The 26,529-nt window shown below is 44.1% G+C and overlaps 2 protein-coding genes across 4 annotated transcripts in view; both read left to right on the forward strand.

Moving 5' to 3' along the window:
• Positions 1 to 26,529, forward strand: part of LOC108621872 (uncharacterized) — a 151,776-nt gene that overhangs the window by 106,144 nt on the left and 19,103 nt on the right. For 2 of the 3 annotated variants that reach the window (XM_089462594.1, XM_089462593.1), the window contains exons 5-16: positions 749 to 977; positions 2,211 to 2,354; positions 2,510 to 2,704; positions 3,112 to 3,260; positions 3,477 to 3,588; positions 3,689 to 3,809; positions 7,585 to 7,748; positions 10,737 to 10,895; positions 11,835 to 12,008; positions 12,353 to 12,466; positions 13,988 to 14,021; positions 15,948 to 16,167. In XM_089462594.1, coding sequence (XP_089318720.1) covers positions 749 to 977; positions 2,211 to 2,354; positions 2,510 to 2,704; positions 3,112 to 3,260; positions 3,477 to 3,588; positions 3,689 to 3,809; positions 7,585 to 7,748; positions 10,737 to 10,895; positions 11,835 to 12,008; positions 12,353 to 12,466; positions 13,988 to 14,021; positions 15,948 to 16,167 — 1,815 coding nt within the window. The remainder of the gene's footprint in view (positions 1 to 748; positions 978 to 2,210; positions 2,355 to 2,509; positions 2,705 to 3,111; positions 3,261 to 3,476; positions 3,589 to 3,688; positions 3,810 to 7,584; positions 7,749 to 10,736; positions 10,896 to 11,834; positions 12,009 to 12,352; positions 12,467 to 13,987; positions 14,022 to 15,947; positions 16,168 to 26,529) is intronic. The other variant, XM_089462595.1, reaches the window with a different exon arrangement.
• Positions 16,217 to 26,318, forward strand: LOC149270897 (uncharacterized). The gene has a single exon (XM_089462596.1). The coding sequence runs from the start codon at positions 16,822 to 16,824 to the stop codon at positions 19,873 to 19,875; it is 3,054 nt and encodes a 1,017-aa protein (XP_089318722.1). The 5' UTR covers positions 16,217 to 16,821; the 3' UTR covers positions 19,876 to 26,318.

Raw genomic sequence — 26,529 nt, forward strand, 5'->3', positions numbered from 1 at the left:
GGGGCTTGCCCCTACCTGCGCTGATGTTTTCAGAAAGAAAGCATTTGCGGTGACAGCAATTAATTAACCCCATTAAGAGACGAGACAATGTTTAAAGGACTAAACGAACTGACAATTGGACAGTTGGACAACGGGACAAGGACAACGACAGCGCACTTAGGAGCGAGGGGGCGTTGCACGGACATAAATACCTAAATGCGAACGATGCCACGCTCAAAGATCACTAATTGTAATTTAATTTCCAATTAGCAAACAAACTAATGCCAGTTTAGAAACGGCAACAAGCTTCCAGACGACGCCGACTGCTGCTGTAAGTGGAGTTAAACGACACGTAGTTGAAAATGGCAGCAGACTGCCAGCAGGCGGTGCCGAGTGGGCGGGAGGAGGGGCAGAGGGGATTGTGGCAGGTTACTGGGCTGGTTCACTGACATTCAATAGCTAAACTCTGTCCTCTATCTCTCTATCTCGGCGACTATTTGTGTGTCTGTGTGTGTCTGTGTGTGTGCGTAGACCAAATTATGCGCCTGACTACATCGAAAAGTTAAACATGCTGAACATGTCGTTGTCCAGTGGCCCGCCCACACTATTGCATTGCCCCGCTACTTACCATCCCGAACATCCTCAACATCATCATCAACATCATTATCATCATCATCATCCATTGTTTCAGCAGATGTAGTAATGCAATCTTCTCTCTCTCTCTCTCTCTCTGCTTTCTCTCTTTCCATCTTCTGGTTTTACCTTACAGCCTGTCGGCATCTATCTGAAGAAATACGAATGGGCACGTCCCTTGGGCGGAAATGGCGCCCTACATCTGGATCTGCATCCGCCCCCGCCCAGCGGCGGCGACTGCTCCCTGTGGATACGCTCGGCCACCTTGGACTTTGACGACGGCCTCTGGGAGTGCCAAGTGACCGCCAGTGATTTTACCGCACAAGATGCTTTGACTAGTCAACCGGTGCGATTGGTTGTACGTGGTGAGTGTTAATCCACCAGCTCAAATCAATGCCATGCAACGTAACGTATGATTAATATTTGGGCTGGAGCCCGAATCAACTGGTGAGACTGGTGCAATGCATCTGCGACCTTTATGGCGATAGGGTAAATGTTATAGTCAGGTAGCTCAAAGATGTCTTGTAATAAGTGAGTGATATATTAGTCAAGCATTATATAAAACAAGTAATCTTTAGTCTGGGGTTCCCGTCAAGTGAATAATCGGATCTTCAACATTTTTTCTTCACTTTTGAATCCTTGATTAATATCTATGCAACATCAGCATCATTTTTTGCTTACTTAATAGAAAATCTAAGCTTGCAATTGCAGTAGACTGCTAAGATGCACTCTATAGTAAAAGGAACTACGCTTGACTCAAATTACCGGGTCTCGCTGTCATATGACCAGACAATTTCTTTAATATCTTCTGCTATACTTAATGGATTTCAATGAAATTTTCAGCATACGATCTACATATTTTTCTGTATATTTATCAGTTTAGGAAAAATTAAAACTCGTTTACATATCGCCTAAATGTGCATCTGAACTATGATTTAGAAACATTTTTGACTTTAGGGCTTCTGTCAAAAACATAGTAAAATCGCAATTGAATTATTTTATCAAATTGCAAAACTTTGAGAGCCTTGCTCTAAAGAAATAAATTCCAATTCAATGTCTATAACATTTACAATCGATTTAGTAAGACTGGAATCTTTATAGATTATATTATTATGATTGGATTAAACTTGAAACTGTATATACAGGCTATAAACAGTTTACTTCTAACGGACGAGCACTTATATTCAGACTGACATATGGACATATCTAGATTACAGAAGGAAGATTATGTAGATAATCATTTTGCCTGTTCAGGCATACATATGTATGTGTAGAGAAAAAGAACTCTTTGATGTCGATGATGACATAAAGTGGAATATGACTAAAGGCAACTGCCACTCAGGTAGTATATTATAATGAGGTTAGCCGGTCTGGTGTACGAATAAAAATGGAATAAGAAAATATGCATCCCGCACTTTTGAATAGCTTTCAAGTGTGACGCAAGCTAGGTGATTTGATTAAATTAGTCTTAGGCACTGCTGCACGTTCTGCTGACATTTATTGCTGACCGCCCGAGTCGTATTAGTAATCTGTGTCTGACATCCCTCCCCTCTCTCACTCTCTCCCTCACTCACTCTCTCTTTTTTACACACATTCAGTGGCGCCGCAACGCCCGCGTCTGGAGTACGAGAGCGCTCCATTGCCGCCGGGACACAACATTACGGTGGACGCTGGCGCCGTGGCGACTGTGAAATGCGCCTCACATTATGGTAATCCGCCTGCAACGCTCAAATGGTATTTGGGTAAGTGTCGCTGCTGCCTGTTATCCTTTGATTGCACTTGTTATCCTAGCTAGCTCGCTAGCTGGCTGTGACATTGTCATGTTAATTAATTTCAACGATTTGCTCTCCCTACCCCCTCTCTCTCTCTCTTTCTGTCACTATCTCGCTCTGGACAGGCGACCAGGAAATCTCGCCCATGCACCCGCAGCTGAATGCCACCGAGCCCGATAATCCACGCACCTGGTCTGCCACCTCGGTGGTGCAGGTGTCCGCGATGCGCGAGCGCCACGGCGACATTCTGCGCTGCGTGGCCTTCCACGAGAACTACGAGGCCAAATCGGTGCCAGTGGAGGCCCGCCTAGATGTCAAGTGTAAGTCGCAAAAACAAACGAGACAAGCAAAAAAAAAAAAAAAAAAAAAGTCATTAAAAACTAAATAAGTAACTCAAGCTTGGCTAGACAAAGTATGTGCTGTCCTTTGAGCGAGCTGATTGCATTCAGCTGCACTTGGCTTAAAGTCAGCAAAAGTTAAAAGACATTGCAAACAGCTGTAACAATTCAATTAGCCACAATTTGCAGCAATTTCCTGTTTTGTTAAGCAATTCAAGATTTTGGCCCCAAGACGGGCGAGCACAAGGACAACTGTCGAAGTTGGCCGCTTGTTGTTGACTTGTTTTGCTTACTCAACATCTCTCTCTCTCTCTCTCTCTCTCTCTCTCTCGCTCTCCCTCGTTTTGTCCCTGTCTAACCCGCTCTTCTTGTGCTTGTGCACTTTGCAGATGCGCCAACCATTCGTCTAATTGGCTCACCGGAAATCGACTTGGAAGAGGATAAGGATGCGCTTGTGCTGCGTTGCGTGGCCGATGCCAATCCGCCGGCCAGCATCGTCTGGCGACGTGCCGGACGCTCCGAGATAGCCAGCTTGCAGGTAAGTCAGCCCCCTCTCCCCCCTACCTCACCCTCTTTTTGCTCCTTTCCTCCCATCGAACGGCATCCTGGCAGGCAGACTCCTTGCCAGCTTGTTGTTTATGTTGCTACGGAATTTCGACGTCTCTCGCCGTATTTATCTTAAGTGTAGCAGAAATTTGTAATTGTATTAAATTGCTAACTCTCTCCTTCGGGCCGCTTCGGTCGCTCCGTTTAGGAAACGCTGCAATTGCGTCCTGTCGGACGGCGAGACGCCGGACTGTACACCTGCCAGGCGCAGAACTCGGTGGGCACCTCGGAGCAGCTGTCGGTGCAGCTGGACGTGAAATGTGAGTCCCTTTCAATATTTATCTTGGCCGCGTTTGCTGCTCTGCTAACTTTTGCTTAATTTTGTATTGACGCTCGCTTCCTTTGTTTACTCTGCCACAGATCCTCCGAAAATTATTTCAGCCGGCCCGGACCGCCTCACCACAGCGCCGCTCTTCAGTCCCGCCGCCTTCGAGTGCGTCGCCGATGGCAATCCCATGCCAGCCTACAAATGGGTCCAGAGGTGAGTCCCCTTTACCCTAACCCGATCCAGGCCACTCGAATTTCCCTGCTGCATACTTTTGGGTGTCGCGTCTCTCACGCAGCACTCTGCCACACTCTGCGCCAAGAATGCCCGCCTCCTGCTGCTCCCAGTGCGTGAATTCATGCTTTCTGTGCGATATATATGCACACTATACAAATAAAACCTTAATATGCCGTTGCTTCATTAATCTGCAGCAGCTTGTTGACACGGCTCACATGCCGTATGCGTAATGTAGCTCTCAAAGGCAACTGCAAATTGCAATGTGCTGCACTCCGATATATTGGTTTTAACTTATTTATTTTAAGAGAAGAAACTTCATACGCATTGCTTACTCATCGAGCAATACTCCAATGAGTTTCTCCTTTGCTTCCCTGCATGAAAACAGTTTCCACGTATGGTGGCATATCATCCTATCATCTTATATAATGCTAGTAATAAAGAGTGAAAACTAATCTAACCACAGGATATGAATATTAACTTCAATATGATCTGGACCAAAACTTTAAATCATGTCTTTCACGTCGACTTCATAAATTTTATGTAGTGGAATTTGTGATAAAAATAGAATTGCGACTGAGCACAATATTTTGGATTAAAAATGTAAAGATTAAAATACTCAATATCCATATCTGAATTATTTTACATACATATGTAGTATCTATGGAAATTATGATATATCTGGAACTAGAGAGGCGCCAGCTTTGAGCTAGTTATTATAAGCCATACACAGAAAGGTAGAAAAAGAGTCATAGTCGAAGAAGTAGAAAAGTTGAAAAGAAGATGTAAGCAGTTCGCAAGAAAGTTGAGGATAAGACAGTTTAAAATCCGCAAATAAGATTATTCGCGATCATAAATTTGAAGTAAATCTACTATAATGAAATATATTATAATATAATAGAGTTTGAAGATTTATTATGAAGGAACAAATAATTCTTTATAACTATTATTAAATACAATTCCTACATACATTAATCTTTATATTCCCAATATTCCTACTACTGTTTTATTTACCTAATGTTTATATATACCTTGTAATATTTTCTTAATTTGTTTGCCTTTATTATAATTGCGAATCATGCAATTCTATTAAAAGTGATTTATTGCATAATCTAAGCTTCAGCTTTTCATTTGAGCACTCAAGAACAATTCATCAACAAAATTTTGATAGCATAGTAATTCATTAAACATAAAGTATTAGTTGAGTCATAGCGAAAACAAAATGCCTTGGCCAAGCCAAATTTAAAATACCGACATCGAAATGTTTTATGATTACAGTTTAGTTGATAGTTTAAATCAGTGTTCAAATACTCAGATGATACAGTTAATAGTAAAGGAGTCACAAATAGCTGAAAACAGCCAACAACTCAGAGGAGTGTATACAGAGTTGGCTTCATTACAATATGATAATAAACTAGAATTGAAATGAGAAAATAAAATTTCCTGTATGCGGGAGCGCTTCCTGTGGAAGCAGTGGCAGTGGCAGTTACAGTGGCAGCAGGAGTCGCCGCTGCAGCAGCTGCCATTAATGCGCACAGCTCTGAGGTCACGCCCAACATTTTTTCACTTGAAGTTTGCGTCATTTAATTAGCTGCACAGCGGAAATTGTGCACAAAATGAGCGAGTGAGCGGGTAATGAGGGGCTGAGCCAGCAAGTGGAGAGTGGGGCGCGAGTCAAAGCGAGTCCTCTTCAACATTATCTGACCCTCTTTTATCCGGCTTGAATTAGTAAAATATGTTTATTTATTTTTATTGAAATAAATCCCACAATTTGAGAATTAGTTAAAAAATGGCAATTCAGCTGGGAAATTACATAGATTTATTTAGATTTTATTTACTTTTGATGCGGCTTCAATTACGACAGCCACAACTTGCCTTACATGGTCGACTAATGCATCCTTTAGTGATCCTGTAAAGGAAGGAAGCAAACTCCGACCCAAGGCGCTGCAGCTAAACAGCATCCTTCTTCTTCGTTTTAGAACATTTTTTAATTAGCAATTTTGTGCTGCTTTCTATGGCATTTTCCCCTTTCCCTTTCCCCCTCTTCACTCCATCTGCTATAGGGGCAGCCGCAATTTACTGTGGCCGACTTCTGTGCAGCTTCCTGCTGCTGCGCTCGGGTACATTAATATGCAAAGCAGTGGCACACTCATCCGTCCGCTTGTCCATTCAACAGGCAGCAGCTCGTCATGTTGGAAAAATCGAAATAGTCCACATCACGTGCAGCGCCCCACTCCACTCCACTCTCCACTCGCTCTCCCGCTTTGTCATTCTCTGTCTCACTCTCCTGTCGTGTTGCTGCCTGCCACAAAGTCAAACCCGGAGCTCTCAGATCAGACGCCGACAAGCAGCCCGTACGTGATTTGAGATTTCATTTGTTTGTATTTGCCCCTGCAGCTACTCATGCGACATATGAATGCCTCAGCAGGAGCCGTTGCGTTCGACTGTGTGTGGGAGGGGCTCTGCTTAAGCAGATTCGCCAGCGCGTCAAATTCTAATATCCAATGCCACATGCAACGCGCTGCCGTGTTGACTTAATGAAGCGTGCCCGCGCGTGTTTATCAGAAATTAAATGTCAATTGTTGAAAACTAATTTCCACGCGCGCCCCGCCTCCTCCTCTCCTATCGTACCAAAGACACATTAAATGGCGCGTGCCAAGCAAAACCAGCAAGGAGCAATGTCTGTGTGTGTGTGTGTGTGTGTGTGCAATAAATCAATGGTGTGCGCTGTTGACAGGCTACCTATGCCTCTGAGGTGGCTGGCATGCCGAAGGCACCTCGACCGCTGGCCAACAGCCAACAGCCAGAAGCCAGGAGCCAGGAGCCAACAGGGGGAACCACCGGCATGCAAATGCAACCACACAACTGCCCGCCACTCGGCCACTGGGCCAATGTATTTGCTAAAGGAAAAGCCCCGGGGGAGGCATAGGAAAGGCATGTCACTTTGATTTACGTGGAAAATTTCGACGGCGAGCCCCGCTGAATGGGCGAAGCAGCGAGCGCTTTGTGCCTCGCATTTTTCCATCGAATTTTTGCGACTTCATTTGTGTGCTGCTGGATTTGCATTTAAATGGCTTTCAAATTTATTGCTTCTAATTGCGACGAGTGTGCTGCTCCACGGCACCGCTGCACCACTGTCCCGCCTCGAAAGCCGCTTTAATTGGCGCTTTAAGCTGGCGACACACGCTCCCCAAGCAGAGCCAAGCTGAACTATGCGCACATATCAAAGGAATTTGTCTGTGACCCCGGACCGACAGGACCCAAAGCTGTGGCCAAAATCAGTATGGATGGCTCTGGAGCTGTGGTGCTGGGTAGCTGTGTTGCTGTATTGCTGCGGAGCTGTGGAGCTGTGTCGATGCTGAGCTGAAAGCATTTCGCAGCATAAAAGGCATTTCTCATATTAAAAAATGTATCAAATATTTTTTGCTTGCAACGAAGAGCAACAAAAATATTTCGCCCACAAACGCAATTTTCAATATTGCTGCACAAAACTTGCAGCAGCAGTTGCCCCCTTTGACTTTCCAGCCCCAGACCCCACCCCCACCCACCCCCTTTCAGCTGCAATGTGGCTGTTGCATTTTTCCCAAAATGATTTGCAGCTCAAAAAGCTGACAGTAAGAGAAACGAAAGTATAAAAACATGTGCGTAACAGAGCAAGGCGAGGCAACGTCTTTGCTCCACCCCCTCCACCCACCGCTCTTTTCCAACCTCTATTGATCTGCTTTTTCATAGACGTTTCTCTGATTTCCACTTGCAGAATCTCGCATGGATCGAAGTACGTGGAGCGCGGCAACGAGCCGCGCCTGGTCATCGACAACGTCACCTACGAGTACCAGGGCGAATACGAGTGCCGCGCCACCAGCTACATCAATGGCCAGGAGCGGGTGGCCATATCCGATCCCGTCTCCCTGCAAGTTGTGGGTAAGTGCTCCAGCATGCACACAGCTCTTTTTTGCACACACATGTTGCTGTCGGACAGCCGCAAAGCCGCAATGCCACAAAATACTACGAACAGGCACAACTGTCGCCAGCCACAGAAAAAATGCTGTACCAACTATGCATATGAGAGTTGCTGAAAACTGAGTTACGACTTGCCGAGCAACTGTTGGCTAAGCTGATGGCCAGTAACAACGGCATCGACTACCACAAGGAACCCAACAGAAAGTCACAATATCACACGCAGGAGATTCAATACTCTTTTAAAATTGGGTAAACTGACCAATTTTAAACCAGTCATGCATCACTTATATCTTAGACTTTTCTCATCAAATATGAGGGTAGTATCTCAGAGACAATGAGGGCTGGATAAGCATTTTCAGATATATTTTTATACCTATAAAAATATATATTCGAATAAAAAACTTCAACCTTTAAGAAATCGGCCCAACAACTGCTCCTCCTGGTTATCTGAATACATGTAATAGGCATTAGATAACTTTTTCTGGTTGGTTTGCCTTTCTTCCGCAGAGCTTATAATTTCCAAGATGATAAATAATTTTAAATATATGTGTTCTTTTTTTTCTAAAATAATTTAATTGATAGAGAGTTAAATTTTAGCTTATTTTTAAAAGAGAAATACAGAGTTCAATTAAAGTCAGTCAGGAATTGAGATCCAGTAATTTAAAACATAATCAAAATTTACGCAGAACATAAAGGACGCTCTATCCAGTGTTAATATGTTTATTATATTGTTTATATAATATTGCCGTTCTATGCAATTCTCACGAATTCGTGCTAGAAATCAAAAATTAAAATATTTAATTCTATTTAAATGGTGTATGTGTATGTATACGTTTATATATGTATATACACATACATATATGTGTATAGGATTTACTACAGGTAAGCTTAAATGTTGACTATGCCTTTGTAACTCTGCCTATGCTGCTGTTTAAATAAAATTTAGGTACTCACTTTTTAAGAATATAAGAGCAGCAAGAGAGAGCAAAAAGAGGGGAAAGAAGGAATACCAATGGCCAGTTGTAAATTTACAGCCACGTTAAAAGCAACAACTCGGCGTGTGCCCCATGTGGGCAAAGTTAGTTGGCTCGCTAGTTTGTAACCTCTATCTCTGTCTCTCTCTTTGTCTAGTTGTCCCTCTTTACTGTTGCACATCTTCGTCGCGTATTCTCCGTGCAACTAATGCTCACTTAAAATAACACAAAACTCCATTAAAAACTGCAACCGGAAAACGCGTCGAAACCGTTTTAAGCGCCTGCGATTTGGCCAATGCCCCCACCATCCTCCATCGTTTCCCCCTCTATCTCTATCTCTCCGTTTCTCCCAGTATGTCCCCTTCTTTCTGCCAGTCGGAAGCTTCTCCCGGCCTCAATTTTGGGCTGCAGGCGCCGCTGGTCTCACTGCAAGCGGCAACTGGCGCTGGCAACAGACTAAACCAAAATGTAACACAAAATCAAAATGAACTTATGACCACAAGCATAAAAAGTGAAAAAGTGTGGAGTAAAAAAGTGCAGGGTATAAAAATGCAGACAGCAAACAAAAAAGTGAAGAACGCAGAAGCGCGGCGAAATAGAACAACAGCCATGGCCAACACAGCCGCGAGCAAGCGTCGAGTAGCCAAAAAGGACAACAAAAAGAAAAAATACCAAATAGAGAGACAAACAGTCAGTGAGAAAGAGAGAGCTAGAGAGCGGGAGGCAATGGGTGGGGGCAACATATATATTTAAATTTAGTGCTGAATACCACAGCACGTACATAATTTATGACCAACCAAGGACACGAGCAATTTAGCAGAGGCAGCCAGGAAAAAAAGTGCTATATCCTTTATATGTCTGTGGCAAAAAAATAAATCGAAACTGTGTCCACGCTCGCTGCATACACATATACGAAAACATACTCGACTGTGTGTGTGTGTGTGTGTGCTTATGTGTATGTAAAGTAACTAACGAACTAGTTAACTGACAACAGCTAAAAAAAATAAATTGAAAAAAAGCAAAGCTCATTATGTGCAGCTGCGCACTCACGACTTTCAAATACCCTGCAGGCAGCAAAGTTTGTCAAACTTTCAAACTGGCCAGAGACATTTAAAATTCGCTTAGTCTCGCTTGCCAACAATTTATGCTTAGCATAGGCAAGCATTCGTTTTGATTTATACTTCCCAAGTCTACTTCTGCAGCTCTAAAAGACTTTAGGATGAAATTTATGTTTGCTTAAGCACACCTAATGCAAAATGCTAGCGTTCCCTTTTATAATGTATAACATATACTCGTACAGGGATACAGGCATTAAACGGACATTAACAAAAGTATCTATACTGGTCATTGCATATAGAAGATCTTAAAAAGTGAAACATGTGCTCAACTTTTGCTATGATGGGAACTGTATTTCAGTAAATCTAAAAATATGCGAATATTTAATATTTGAGGATGTATAAAAATAATTTACGAATAAAATACTTTATTTTATAATATATGAATATAAAAGAGCTGCTGATGTAGACGTCAGCCACAGCAGAGAGATGCAGAGAGAAAGATAAGATAATGGCGACAGATACGTTTCTTTAAAATATCTTAATTATGCATAGAGTAGATGTAAGAATGAGTCGCCAATCAAGCCAAAAACATTTCTGTTATGTGGGAAAATGCTTTTCTTAATCCTCTTTTTATGGGTTTAATATACATTTAAATATACATTTAAAAGCTATTCTATTATGATTATGTTTAATGTATGTTGGTTTGGTTTTTTTAAATGCACCAGGCAGTATATATAGTATATAAAACCTATAAAGTATATAAATTCATGATCAAGGAAACGAACTGCGTCGATTTAAACAAATAGAAAAGTGAACATTCAGTTATATTTTTTTCATATAACACCATTGTTAAATACTTTTATGCTTGTCATACGTGAAGCATTTGCAATATATGAGTTTTCTTTTGCATTTTTCAGGTGCTCCGCAGGTGCTTCGCCTGCATCCCTCGATGCACACAGTGTCTGTTAAGCGCGGCGAGCCAGCCAGCCTGACGATGGTCGTCTGCGCGGATCCGCGACCGCAGCTCGTGGCCTGGGAGTGGGGCTCGCTGCGCCTGGAGGCCGGCACGGGCATAGGTGCGTATACTTGACGTCAACTCGCGCGCTTCATTGGGCAGCTAATGCAAATATAATTAGATGCTCGCATGAGGTTTTTCTTTTTCAATAAGCCGCAACTCAATTAACGCACATTCAAATGTGTGTGTGTGCGTGAGTGTATGTGTTTGGCCAGCTCTGCCTCTCGGCTGAGTGCTCATTAACAAACCTTTTCCGCAAATGTGACACTGAACAAACGTGGAGCATGCTACGTGCGACTAAACGGCAAACGGCAGACGGGAGCAGGCAGACGCAGGACAACGCACAAATCAAGACAAATTACATGTCCAGGAGTCGGCAGCTTCGATGCCAAAATCAGACGAATGCCGCCGTCATGTTGCTGTAGTGTGGCATTAGCATTGGCAGCCCTGCAGCTCGCTCGTCCATTGGCGATGCTCGAGCAGACTTCCCACGCCTGTCAGCCGCCGGTAATCCCGGCTCGCAGCTGACAGCAGGATGCCGCGCCAGCCCTGGCCTCGCATGCAGTCTAAACTCGTTTTTCAGTCTAAACTGTGCTGCATAACGCATTTTGTGGAGCTGCAGCTGCAGCTGCTCCGACAGCTGTGCTGATCCATCTCCAGCTTCGCCTGGCAACAAATCTAGCACATTACTCTTCATTTTCAGCTTGTCTGCGTGCGCATCCGTCTGGCTGCCGTCCCTGGCGTCCCCGCTGTCTCTGCTGCAGTCCATCTGTTCCCGCCCGCCCCTCCGTGCGTGTAATCCGGCGTGCTTGCCGCTGACAGGAATCAAGCAAAGCGCATTGCAAGCCAAATCGCACGCAGCTTCGACTCCTAATCGTTGCGCATTCGCCACGCTGTCTGCGCATCATTTGAACAAGCCACAAATTCTAATGATTAATTATTCATACCATAAGATACGCAATTATCTCTCTCACTCACTCTCTTCTCTCCCTCTGTCTAGATCGCTTTCGGGCCGATGACATGCTCACGGACTCGCGCGAGGACTGCTACCTGTCCACGCTGCACATCCACCACACGGACGAGCACGACTCGCGCCCCTACTACCTGGTGGTGGAGAACGAGCGGGGCACCGATCGCCATGCCATTCATTTGATTGTGGAGGGTACGTTTGCAGGTGCCTAGTGTTTTCTTTATTTTTCTATACCGTTTACACTTTAGTTCAAGAACATTTCATATTGCAATTGCAAGCACTTTTTAGTGGATCAATATAATATTCCTCCTGCTATCCAATTATCTTCCGCCTGAAAGTGTTTACAGACTTGCTCTTAATTTTTCACTATTCCTGTAATACTCGATCTAATTTCACACTGCATGCTAAGCACCCACTAGATATTTCTCATGTCCTCGCTATAGCCTTTACTTGAATTAAACTCGAACCTTTTATACAATTAAATCTTCCCTTTCTGCTGGCATCGACTGGCGTCTGGAATTATTCAATTATGGTAACTCTTGCCGCAGAACCTTTGGAGATGAGCTACTTGCTGGGCGTCGCCGGCGGCTGCATGGCCGCCATTCTGATCCTGATCTGCCTGTGCATCTACGCTGTCAAGAGCAAAAAGTGCTGCTTCAAGGGTAAGTCGAAGGCCTGGCCAGGGGCCGGCCAGCTGCTCATTAAAAATGATAGACTCGAATCGCTCAATGCGAGAGCAGCAGCAACAATTGCAGCTGCGCCAAACAATTGCCAGCTCTCGGAGCGGGACGCATATTAATTACGCGGCGCTTCAAAGGGAATGCGCGTCGCAGCAATTAAAGCATTTGCCCCATTATGCCGCCAGATGGCGTTGAACCTTACCGCCGGGTGGGATTCGCATTCGCTTGCCACGTTTTGCTGTCATACTAATTGCAAAAACACAAAAACTTGCACCAAAGCCAAAACACACAGAAAACAACAACAACAACAACAATACAAAGCAACAGAACAGAAAAAAGTAGAAAAACCGCGCCTTTCATTTGCTTTTCTATTCTGTTTTCTGTTGCTCCTTTTTATTCGTGCTTTCTTGTTTTTTCCTCTTCTTTGAAACTCAAATAAATCTCATAAAATATTCATTAGCGAGTTTTGCGCCGCCGACGCCTGCGGTCAGCTGGCTAACACAAAAGGGTTAAGGTCCTCCAAGGAACAACAATTATACATATACATTCACTACAGTAGATTTTATTTTTATTGTGCTCTGACTGTAAACGCGTCTGCTTAAAGTCGCAAGGTCTGCTGCTAGCAGGGGGGAGCAGGAGGCGTCGGTCGCCTAATTAGAAATCAAAATCGAGTCGCAAAAGTTTTCACTGAGCGCGCAATTAAAATGCACATTTGTAAAAACAATTTACCAAACAGCAAAAGGAAAACAATTTAGAAAACAGCAAAAAAATGTGTTGAGAAGAGGAGAAAAGTTTTTGTTGGGAAACTTGCTCAAGGACATCCAAGGAAACTTTTGTGGAGTCGGGCTTTAAGGAATTCGCTCTGGGAGCTGCACTGGCCAATTGGCCTGCTGCCTGGCATATAGCTGTAAAGTGTAAACTTGAGTTCTAAATAAGGCTAAATCCCCAAATAGCACGGCGCGTGCAATTTCTCAGTTGTCAATCAAAACGTCAATTTACAAACAGGCGCAGGAGCAGCAGGCGCAGGAGCAGCAGGCGCAGGAGCAGCAGGAGCAGCAGCAGCAGACGTGAAAATTGCTGCAGCTGGCGCCGATTGCCAACTTATCGAATGGCATTTGACAGATCTTTCTTTCACACCGACACATGCACACACACACACACACACACAGACGAAATCCATCACAATTACCCCGCTCTCACGGCCGAGTTTAGGGCAACTTAACACCTCTTGGCCGTCAATTGTCTCACGGCTCATTTGTCAAAATGTTGAAGCTGCAGATACAAATGTATCTGTATCTGTATCTGCAGCCATCTATCTATCCATGTCTGTCTGTCTGTCTGCTGGGTGTCACATATGTCCGTGAGCTTGGCTTTTACTCAGCCTAAAGTGCCAGCATAGCTCCCAAATAGTCTATATACTATATGCCATATACATAAATATATATTTCGTGCGAAAATACAAAGCAATTCTCTTATATATATTATTTTCACTCGCCTTTGCAGGTTCCACGGGCTATAAATCATCGGATAAGGACAGGTAAGTTGAAGCGAAACACAGACCACTCACATATACACACTCTTGCACTCACACACACACACACACACACAGAAATCGCACAACAAATGGCCGGTTATGATACATTTTTATAAAAGGCAAAAGCAATGCAACTTGTGGCCAACAGGTGGCGCTGGCATGCCAATTTATGCGTCCCCACTGGCCACACCCACACCTATACCCACGCAGTCACTCGCCTCCCCCGCCCATGAGTAATGTGTGCAGCGTGTGATTGTGCAGAGTATGAAATATTCTATGCTATATTATATATTCAATATTGCAAAGTCGGCTTTTGGAAAATATTTTCCTGTTTTGCGCGCACATACACACACATACACAGGCGTGCACACACGCATGCCAACAATGCGAAACACGCCCCTTAACAATCGCTCATTGCCGCCCCTCATTTTGTCCTGACATGAGTTATGAGGCTGTGGCAGTTATTTGGCTCTCGGCTACAGTCGCTCCTCTTTCTCCTCTTTCCTCCTCCCTCTCCATTTGTCCATTTAATAATTACCATATTTCGTTTATGGAATACCCTCTCGAACACACATACACGCACACACACAGGCGAGTCAAAAATCGCAAAGAATAGTTTTTGTGTGTCGGTAGAGCGGAAATGGATTTTGAATTTCCGTTATAAGCATAGTTGGCAACGCCACAGCCACATTTCCAGCGGCATTCATTATTTATGCGCGCCAAGCGGCTACGCAAACCCAGAAACTGGGCCCCAAACAACTAACAACCAAATTCATACAATTTTTGTATCAATCAAAGCGTAACGAAAGATTTTGTCAAACGCTCCAGCCCCCCGAGGGATCTCGTTGGGATTTAATAACCAACGACCAAGCCACCACGCCAGCCCGACATCCACAATGCCAAAGGGCACACGAAATAGCTGGATATTTAGATGTGCGATTGGCATGAAATATGCCAATCAAACGGCAGCAAATTAGACCAAACAGCGACTATTGTGTGCCAGAACACGAAATGCCCTGGAAAATTTATCTGTCTTTCTTGTTTCCCATTTATCTGTCCATTTTATTTTGAGAATTTTCAAAAGAATCACAGTTGAAAACAATTTTTTGTTTTTTAAATTAAATGAAAATAAGTCAGCAGTTCTTTAGCTAAAGATGATCGAAGTCAAAAGAAAATAGTTACTGAAACTAAAGAATCACAAACGTATAGAAACCATGGCAGAACTTAAAATATAAACAAAGCCCTTGAAAACTAAAATATTCTAAATTAATTTATTTATGTTGAATAAAAGATTGACAGATTTATGTGAATCTTCAATATTGTTAATAAATACATAAATACATTGATTGAGCTAACTAAAACTAATCTCATAAATTTAAATTACTTTTAATTAAAATTTAATGAAGATTCAAAGATTTATATGAATCCATAACAGATTTTAAGGACACAAATAAAAAAAGATAAATAATAAAAATATATTTATCTATGTTAAATAAATTAGATATGAAATTTATGTTGAACAAATGAACCCATTGCAAACAAAATAAAATTTAAAATTAGCTAAAAATTAGTTAAAACTGAATATATTAAATATACATAACAGATTTATATAAATCCATAGCTGTTTTTAAGGATAAAAGAATACAATACAGCTAGATTTGTTTATATTTATTTTAATAGCTTTTCTATTAGTAACAGATTCATAAATAGAATAGTAAAACGGATTTATATTCACCCAATCAATTTTTAAATATTTGTTTAGATTATTAGAATCCAGGGCAGATCTCGGCAGTTCACACACATCAACTTGTATCTATCTACCCCACACAAAACGCTCTCTCTCTCTCTCTCTCTCTCTGTTTGATTAGAAATGTGTTCGATAACAATTTCATTTTCTTTCTCTTTCTCTTGCTTGATTTGTGCCCGCAGCGAGAAGGCTGATTTGAAATCACGGTCGGATAGCACCAGCGGGCCCCAAGGTGATTCGATTTACACAACGCCCGCCGGCTTCCATCATCACCAGCAACAGCAGCAGCAACAGCAGCAGCAGCAGCAGCAGGCGGCAGCTGCCGCAGCAGCGGCATTGCACGCCGCCTCGCAGCACCCACAGCAACAATATCCGGGACATGGATCGCCGGAGGCAATGAAGGTACGCATGGCTGCAATGATATTACAACCGCCCACTAGGGTCTAGCAGGCAGTTGATAACGAAAGCAACGAGCTTCTCTATCAACAACAGCAAGCCCAACAACAACAACAACAACAACAACATGAACATGAACATGATAATAGTAATGCCAACACCAATACAAACACCAACAACAATAATAATAGTATAACTAACACAACAACAACAACAACACCGACTGTAACTGCAACTGCAACTGCAACTGAGACACTGACCAATAGCAATAACAACAATACATTAGAGTTAGCCAAGAGCAGCAGCAGCTCCCACAGCCTTAGCCTAGCCAGCACGCTAAATAGTAGCAAGAATAGTAGCAGAAATAGCAGCAGCAGAGGGAGCAGCTACAAGCAGCAGCAGCAGCAGGAGTTGTCAGAGCACAAGCCACCTGGTATTGAGGGTAAAACTCTGCTCGACTTGAATGTTGGGAGCGAGGAGCTAGAGGGTAATCAGGTAGCTGATCATAGCTCGAGTGCAGAGGACAATAAGCCAGTGGACGGGCAGCTGAGTGTCGAGGAGACGCAGCTGCTGCTGCAGAAGCTGAGCATCAACAATCCGTTCTACCGCTTTCGCAAGCAGAGCAATTCGCTGCGCGAGCTGCGCCGCCTGCATCGCCAGATGCGTCGGCATAGGTCCGAGACGGATCTGCAGCACTCGGCGCGCCAACTAGATACACACCAACACCTACACCAACACCAACACAATGAAGCCAAAGTTGTAGTTGTATTAGACCGTAAGCAGAACGTAGGGTTAAGTAGTTGTAAGCAAGGTATGAGTAGCACTAAGACTAGATCCGTAAGCAGCCTTATGCCCGACAACTCCACGGTGATCACGAATCCGTTCTCCATCTTTCACGACGACGAGATCCTCACGCTGGGCGTCAATCCGCGCCTGCGCAGCGCCAGCGCGACGCGCCCGCAGCGCAGCGGCAAGGGTCTGCGGCGGCTCTTCGACAGACAGCCAAATGCCGTCCCGGCCACCACCGCCCACCACCAGCAGTTCCTGCACGGCGTGCCCGTGCGCCGCTTCGAGCGCCAGGACTTCGACCAGGCAGCTGTGGGCGCGGCGCAGAAGCCGAAGCGCGCGAAGGCGATCTTCAAGCAGCTCTCGCTGCGCCGCCTGCACAAGCCGGAGGAGCCGCCCTCGCTGCCCAAGCTGAAGCTCAGCTACCGCTACCCGAATCGCACGCAGAGCATCCAGAGCATGCGCGCCGCGGGCAGCGGGGGCTACGACATCCAGCACGCGCCCTACCGGCCGCGCCTGCACGTCTCCACCACGCCGAAGTCCAACTACTTCGAGCGGCTGCAGGCGAAGACGAGGCATGGCATTCAGAAGATACGGGACAAGTGCCGCAACTTCAAGGCGAGCAGCAGCGACGCGAGTAGCAGCAACGGCGGCGACTTCAGCGGCTTCCACACGCTGGCCAAGGACGAGAGCTTCCGCTTCATCAGCGACCGGGCGCACATCTCCAGCTACGAGTCCCGCTGCGCCGCGGCCCACGCCGCCGGCAAGCAGGCGACGATCTACAAGAGCTATAAGTCGGAGATCGACCTGAGCAAGAATCTGCACTACCTGGAGCACTACCTGGAGCAGAACTTCGAGCAGCAGCTAAGCAGCAGCCGGAAGTCGGCGCACTCCGTGGGCCGCATCAGCGGCACCCAGCGCCGCGCCCTGGCCAGCGCCCAGCGCATTCGCGAGACAGAAACGGAAACGGAAACGGAGGGGGGCAGACCGCCAGCAGCTGCGGGCACGCCGCGGCGACGCCACAAGCGCAGCCAGTCGCAGGCCAACAGCCAGATGGCGGCCAATTACGAGAATCTGGGAACCCTGCCAATTTCCGCGCGTGGGGCGGGGCGCGGCAAGGCGCAGCAGGTCTTCCACTCGGACTCGCTGAGCAGCTCGGACTATGCGTCCGTGTTCAGTGGGCCCACAGTGACGAAACGGGCCGAAACGAGTTTGCAGCAGGAGGAGGAGGAGCAGCAGAAGCACCAGCAGGATGCAGAGTCTGCGCTCAAGCTGCGCTACGAGCATCCGGATAAAATGTGTGAGTACTACTTCGATAATCTGACCAGCTACGCGCTGGCCTTGGAGGAGAGCGAGGACCTGCTACTGGCAGAGAGCGCCAAGTCGGCGCGGTTCTTCTACTACGACGGCGAGGAGGAGCCGCATGCCGTTAATGAAGTCGCAGGCATTGAGGACGAGGCTGACAATGACGATCTAGTAGCGCCTGACGGACCAGACTACATCACGCGCGACATTCGCATTCGCGTCAACGTCAACGAGTGCGACGAGCATGCTGATTGGTACCAGCGCCAGCAGGAGCAGCCACTGCAGCAGCAGCAGTTGTTGACGACATCGTATAATGAGAACTTGGCCGAGAGCACATTCTATCAATCACTCAATCAGCACTTGCAGCGACAGGACGACAGGCTGAAGCCTGAGCCGGAGCAGGGGACGGTGTCGGTATCGGTGCCAGGGTCGGGGTCGGTGGCTGAGGCGATGGCTTCCTCCTTGGGAGGCGGCGAAAGCTACTTGGCGCACTTCCAGCGCAGTCGCAGCGACTTTGAGCGGATCGAGCGAGGCAGCCAGCTGCGTCCAAGCGCGGACATCGACCGTATGTACGAGCACGGCGAATACTACGGCTTTGGCGGCGACCCGGAGCTGCTGCACTCCACCAAGCAGCGACGCGCCGACCTCATGGAAGCCCATTACGCGCGGAGCTATCCCACAGCAGCAGCAGCAGCAGCAGCAACAACGAGTCAGTTTGTGGAGCGCACACTGCGTGGTGCTGCAACAGCAGGAGACGCACCACCGACTGCAACCACAATGCCGGCAGCTAACGCTGGCGCACTGGCTTTGGCTAGGCCAACCAGCGATGCGCTCTACGCCACCAGCAGCAAACAGCAGCAGTTGCAGCTGCGACCAGCAGCCAGTGTTATGGGAGCGACAACATCAACAGCAGCAGCAGCAGCAGGAGCGACAACAACTGCAGCAGCAGCAGTGGCAGCTGCGACGCCTGTGGCTGCCCCATCAGCTGGAAACGCAAACAGCAATACGAGCGCAAATAATCGCTACATGTTGGAGAATTTGCGCAAATACTACGCAAATCAGCAGCAATATCCGCCCGCACACTCGCTCAACTCCTCCTCGCTATCCAATTCATCATCCTCGAACTCGTCCGTGTCGCAGCAGCAGAAGCTGCAACTGCCCAACCACATCTCTAAACACCACCACCAGCAGCAGCAACAGCAGCAGCTGCGTCGCAACTCGAGCACCTCGAATGCCTCCTCGACAGCGGACAATTTTGACACATTCATTGCGCTGCGCCAGGCCGACTACATGGCCCCCAAAGGGCCCCAGCAGCAGCAGCAGCAGCAGCAGCCACAGCGTCGTAGTCAGCATCAGAGTGGGTCGGGCAAGGCACCGCTAATCTCGGCGCTCAACTATTACGGGCATGGCCTGTCGGACGGTGGCAGCAGCAGCGGCAGTGTCCTCACATACAATGGCAAATTATCGGCGACCGCAATGTTGTCACAAGTAAATTTGGGCAGATCAACAGCGCTGCATCAGCAACATGCCGCGACACCCGCAACAGCAGCAGCAGCAGCAGCAGCAAAGCCTGCAGCAGTAGCAGCAGCATCAGAGAGCTTCATAGTGGAATATGAGTGTTAGCGCACGATTAAATTACTATCGATCCATTGGGGCCAGGTGCTAAGCTTGCTCGCTGTGGGTGGTGGGTGATGGCTCTAACCACGCGACAACGAATTGCGTATTATTTCGCCAGCTATTCGATAGTCCGTTCTATCCGCCTCCCACTCTCCCCCTCTCACGCTCTCTCTCTCTCTCTAACCAGATTGAGTTTTAGCCAAAATTACAATTACAAATTGTTAACGCAACTGATTGGATTAACTTCGTCGCCCGGACACAGCCCCCAGCGCCAGCAACAGACTCGCTATATATTTAAAAGACTCCGTTGGACTCAGGCGGGTCACAGCTAAAATAATCCCAAGCCTTAAAGACCAGCCCGCAGCTGTAAGTGTTCGCTATGCCCAAGCAGAATCTCCCGTTGATTGAGTGGTATATATATAACGTCTGTGTATATATGCTCGTAGAGTTAGGAATAGATTATCGTAAACTACTGACAATAATTCACTTCAATTAAGTTTCTTAGCCAAGTTAATAGCGCATATGCAAATTGTACTCGAAATTGAAGACAAATGCATCGGAATCAAATCTAGAAAAGAGAGATCTAAGCATAATCCTTCTACTATATCCACTATATAAATCAAATTTACTCTACATTAACTGATATGGAATCTTGATCCAAGCTAATCGTTGCAGCTTTTGATATATAGACTATATAAGATTATCGATTGTTCACATCGCTGTTAAGTTTCTCAGTTTAGCCTAGAACTTAATCCCAATCTAAAAGATATCCATTTGCACTCAGAGATTTGCAAGGATTGTTATATCGATTAAAGTTGAGCTTATACTAAAGTTAAAACTAAACTAGATGCTCAGCCATAGATTGCTGTCGACCAAAATAATGACTAGCTAGTTATTTGATTCCTTACAGAACCGAATCATTGCCGATCTCTGAGGGCAAAGTACTCCAAGTACTACGCAAAAATATTCAAAGTTTGCCGCAAAAATAATTAAATAGAGGCACGACTTTTCGAATGCAAGGCAATTATGTTTAATTGAAAACCCTAACAACAACAAGCAAGCATAAAAAACAAACTAAAAAACACGTAAATAAATATGTAATAATAATAATAATGAAAAACGCGAAAACAACAATTTGAGCTTCCACGTTGAAATAAAGGAAATTAAAACCACGTACTGCATTAAACGGCAGCAGCTAAATTTTCATGGCAACAACTACAACTACAACAACAATAAAAATAATGAGTGGCAGACGTAATGACAAAGCGCATAAAATATGAAAATCTGTAATTACGCTGAAAGCAAATAATATTAAAAAACAAACTGAAAAAATTAAAAACAGAAATGAAAGAAAATACGCTGAAAAAAAACATGATAAATTTATTTATTTATGCGGCAAAAGCGTATTACGTAAAAGGATGTAAATGGCTCTACTGTATTCACATGTACACCATACATATATATGTATGTGTGTGTGTGTGTGTGTATGTAAATGCATTTAGCTCCTATGTGTGTCAGTTCAATCAATAAGGTGTTTAACTTTTAAGTACAACTGTAAATACAACTACAACTGCAACTACAACTGCAACTATTATTGCAGAGCAGACGACATTCATTCATTCACTCATTCACTCACTCATTCATTCATTTGAGCATTTCGGGCATGCAATCACTCATTGAATTCTCATTTCTGTCAGACTCCGAGTATTTTTAATCAGCAACTCGTCAGACCAAATGTTGCACAAATATTTGTATGATGCCAGGCAGAAGTAGACAAAAAAAGAAAAGGGAAAAGTACTTTGAATTTTCGCAGTAACATATTCAAAATTATTGCATATGTGGCATCTGCTCGCATTTTTCAAGCCGATGCAATTATCTGTGTGCGCGCAATTTATCTCATTTGCGGCTGAGTTATTTCCAACTGCAGCAAATAACACAGACGAGGCGAGTGCCCCTCTCCCCGCTCTCGCTCTGTGATGGCCGCATCGCCTACCCATTCATTGCATTGCCCCCTCGTCCTGCCTGCCTTCCTTATTGTTGAACAGGCAACACTTTTCCGCTTAATTTACTGGCTGGCAGCTGGCTCGGCTGCCTCGTCTGGCTGGACTGCCTCGGTTGGCGTTGGGGCACCCAAAAGAAGATGCCACTGTGCCGCAGCACGGCCGGCGGTTGACAACAGCAATTGCTGCATAATGCATATGCCCAGTTGCTGCCCACTGTATGGGCCATGTTGATCCTGCCTGCTGCCTGCTGCCTGCTGCCTGCCGAGAGCTGCCAGGTCCTGTGGCCGCTTCAATTGCTGTTTGCCTTTCCACAGCAACAACAATAATAATTCATGGCGTGCTTTATGGCTGACCATCAACTTATCGGCAGTTGTTGCCACCCCAGCCCCAACCCCAGCCCCAACCCCCATCCCAATTCCAACTACGATGCGCACATCAAGAGCCGGCAGCAAATAAATTAATGAAAATCAAATTAAAATTTAAATTTAAATTTAAAATGAATTCGGCTGTGCTGCTATCAGTCGTGCAACATCTTATCAGTTGACAACATACAAACAGCAACAACAACAACAAGAGCAACAACAACAACAGCAACATTCATTTGCATGTGAAAGGAATTTCAGTTAGTAGTATCCAATTCGATTATCGAGCTTCAGTGGGGAATAGGCAGAGATCAGAGGTCAGAAGCGGACTGAGGTATATCTGACAGAGACACACACACACACCCACACTCACACAGACAGACAAAGTATCACTGATCTATATCAAACGAAACGAAAACAGATATGAACCACACAGCTCTCTATAAATATAAATATATGAACGTATATTTATATTTATTTTTACATTTGATCCCATTCCTTTTTCTATGCCATGTTTACCGTTTGTTTTAAGTATTCGTGCAACAATAATAATATGGTAATGATAATAATAATAATAACAGCAACAGCAACAGGCAACCAAAAAACGCAGCCCTAGCTGCACCATTTACCATTTCTATATGCATACAGATATATATATACATATATATAAATAACTGTACAATTAAGTAACCGTATCTGATATACTTAGTATTTTTACTTAGGACATCTTGCTGCATTCGTCTCTCGTATTATTTCGAAATGTGCTAATGTTTTAGTTTAGTTTATGTTCATTTCGACAATTAGTTCATTACTCTTACAATTTTTTGATATTCGATGAGATTTACAAATGGGTTGTGATAATACACACACACAAACACACATACACACATACAATACTCACACACTCTCACACTTGCATATGTAATAATCTCACTAGCTACACCGAAATGCCAACGGAATGTGTACCCAGAAAAAAAAAAAAAAAACAAACAAAACTACAAATAATCTTATATATAAAGAAAAACAAAAACAAAAACTTAAGATACCAGAATATGTAAAACATCAAAATCAAAGCAAGTAACCAGTAATATCTGCATATATATACATACTACTATATAATAACTATTCGTAAACTGTAATAATGTATGTGCTCCGTGCATTTTGTGCATTCTCTTTGGTAACTCCTCGAACTCGAATCGTATGTTAATAACTCCGTTTCTATTTGTTTCTACTTGTATTAGTATTTATTTTTATCTTTCTTTGTTTTATTTTGCTTTGTTTTGTGTTGTGTTGTGTTTGGTTGTTCCTCGTTCTCCTCACCAAGAACTTGTCTAGTAAGCAAACCGGAAATGGCAATCACGGCTAACGTTACGCCCACCCACACAATCTTAGCTGTGCATCTATTCGTGAACCAGTTCCAGTTCCAGTTCGAAATGTTTGTTGCCTGTCTTAACAGCTATTATTTTGTACAACATGCCACATGCAACATGCAACATGCAACACATTTGTCATTTGATTAACAACCTTCAACCCGTTTATAGTCTCTCTCGCTCCCTCTCTCTCACTCTCACTCTCACTGTCAATGTCTGTTTTATTCATGTTTCGTTACTCCTTGTTTGTCTTGAGAGCTGAGGCATGGTTTATGAACTTTGAGGAAACAAACTGGGCGACAAATGTAGTCTAAGTTCGTCCCACATATTTTATAACACGAATATTTATTTTTTGTTAAAATTTAAATTCAAATTCAGATTTTAAAAACATTTGATTTTCGGTTGCATTTCATAAGCAAACACAAACTCAGGTCGATGCCTGTTGTTCTGCCTGCTGCACATTCAAACAAATTTGAGTTCGTTTCGTTCTGTTGACTCCGCCGAGAAATAAGTTTTACCCTCATTTTGATTTCCATTTCTTAACTGCTTATGCGGCATGTTGTCTCCGTTTCCGTATGTGTGTCTATATCAAATTACAGTTTTATCATTTTTGTGCAATTTCATGAAGTTCATGCCGAGTGAGATCTGACGCTGGTGCATTCAATTGGGTCAGTCAATGAATCGTAATTAATCCTTCAAGAAGAGCCTGTCTTTGCGTTTTGTTTTCGTTTTTGTTTTTGTTTTTGTTTTTGTTCGTTGTTTGCGCAGCGACTCACTCATAAATAAATGCCAGCTGTAGCGCAGACACGCACCACACAAAACTTGGCCAGTTCATAAATCAGAACTTGCAAGTGCCCCGCCCCCTCGGGCACGCCCACGCCAACGTCCTGGGAAGACGGTTGGCTCGACATGCAAAACTTTACTGTCGCCTCCTGCCCAGACTGTGCCCCGGGCATCCGTTAACAGTTTGCGCAATTTGTAAAGGGCTGAAATCAAGAAAAGGCATTTCATTGCATCATTACGCAATTGCATGCAACCCGCTAGCCACTTGCCACTTGCCACTTGCTGCATGCCACACACACAAACACTCACTCATACTATTCACTCAACTCAAGTCGACTTTCGGGACTCGAAGCGCAGGCTTAGCAAAGCTTAAGAGCCGCAGCTGTTGCCGCTTAATGCTCAGCACCATTGCCGCCTTCGCTGCCACGCCCACCGAGAAAGCGCGTCACTTGCGTTGCATTAGTCTTGTCTGCTAATAACTTGATCCAATTAATTGTTCGACACAACAAAAGGCTAAAGACAATGCGCAAAGTTTGCCTAGCCAACTCAACTTTAATCCCGCCTCAGCGTGCGTGTGTGTGTGTGTGTGTCTGTGTGTGTGTGTGGCATGTTGCATTTTATATTAACCAAGTTGAGGCAATAACTCGACGAATGCAACCGCAGCAGCGCATTAGACGCAGGTATTTCTTGCATATCATGGTTAGCACATACAAATGCGCACTCACCCACACACACTCACTCGGCACACACATACACACGCACAAAGCATACACCCCACACACACCCACCTGCTTTGCATGCAATTTCGGCATACTACTAACCTCTCTCGTGCAATGAACGAAATGCATTAAAAGTCTCATTTTACGCACTGCCAACTCGATAACAGTGGATTAATGCATTAAAGTGCCATGCATGCATGCACGCATGCAGCTCTTAATTACAGCCAATTAAAGCTGAGAGCTCAGAGCTGCAGGCAAGTACAATTTCTGGCAATATTCAGGCCTCTCCAGGCCCACTTTAAAGTCCACTCAAACCGCGAAACGAACGCGCAAACAAATCAAACGCAGCGTAATGCAAACAATAACAAAAACAAACAGCAAACAAGTATATATGTATATATACAATATATATTCATATACATTATATATTGTATATTGAGCGCAATTATTATAATTTCATTTTGCTGTCAGTCAAACAATGAAAAAAACTGGATTTCCCTTATTTATTTTCATTTTTCAATTATTAAAGTAATAAATATTTTGAATGCGAAAAAAAGAAGTTAATAATTTGTTTTGGTCAACAAAAAGTACAGAAACAACAACAACAACATGCATTCCACGGCACGTTTCTCTCTCTCTCTCTCTCTCTACTTCTGTCTCTCTCTCTATAAATATAGAATTATATATATTTTTTCGATATATTTCAATGTGGCTTATGTTTTTTGTCTTGGAATCCTTTGCAACAAGTTTGAAAGATCTGAATTTGAGTTCTTAAATGTCGCGCTGCTTGGTTATTTGTTTTGATTTACATGTGTTTATTATATAATATAAGGACTATATATACCATATATATTATTACGACTATCTGTAAGATCAGCCCTTTCTCTTGATATGCTACCTTTACCACATAGATTTATTTAATTGTTTATTGTTTATTGTTTCTTAAATTTGAAATGATTGAGCTACTACTACGTTTATGCCTTTTAGTTAAAAGTAAAGATATACGAAACAGCGCGTTTGCAGAGGCCCATTAAGATTGAAATTAAACGGCCTGGCGGCCAAATTGCTGATAATGATCATAACCCTGTTGATGTTGGTGGTGATGATGATGATGACGTTTGAATCTCAAGCAAAATGCAATGTAAATGTGTGCACCTTGTATTTAATTTTAATCATTAAGTGTACCAAATAAAATATTCATATGCCTATTTATTTGCAACTGAAAAGCAATTGCAGTCGATTTTGAATAAAACTTATTTTCCATATACCAATTATCATTTTTTATTTTGTTACCCCATTTTGTACAAGACCCCGTTTGCATAGAAGTACGACTCCAATGTAACTCATATAGAGAGAGCCCTCGTTTACTATCCTAGCAAAGAGAATATCCAAACTCATTTTCCTCTCTCTCTTTTAGATCTGC

Source organism: Drosophila arizonae, chromosome 2 (assembly GCF_054131065.1).
Source record: "Drosophila arizonae isolate 15081-1271.41 chromosome 2, UAZ_ARI_1.0, whole genome shotgun sequence".
Classification (NCBI taxonomy): Eukaryota; Metazoa; Arthropoda; class Insecta; order Diptera; family Drosophilidae; genus Drosophila; species Drosophila arizonae.

Coding starts and splice junctions, on each gene's coding strand:
- LOC149270897 (XM_089462596.1), top strand. CDS start 16,822: ATGCGTCGGCATAGGTCCGAGACGGATCTGCAGCACTCGGCGCGCCAA.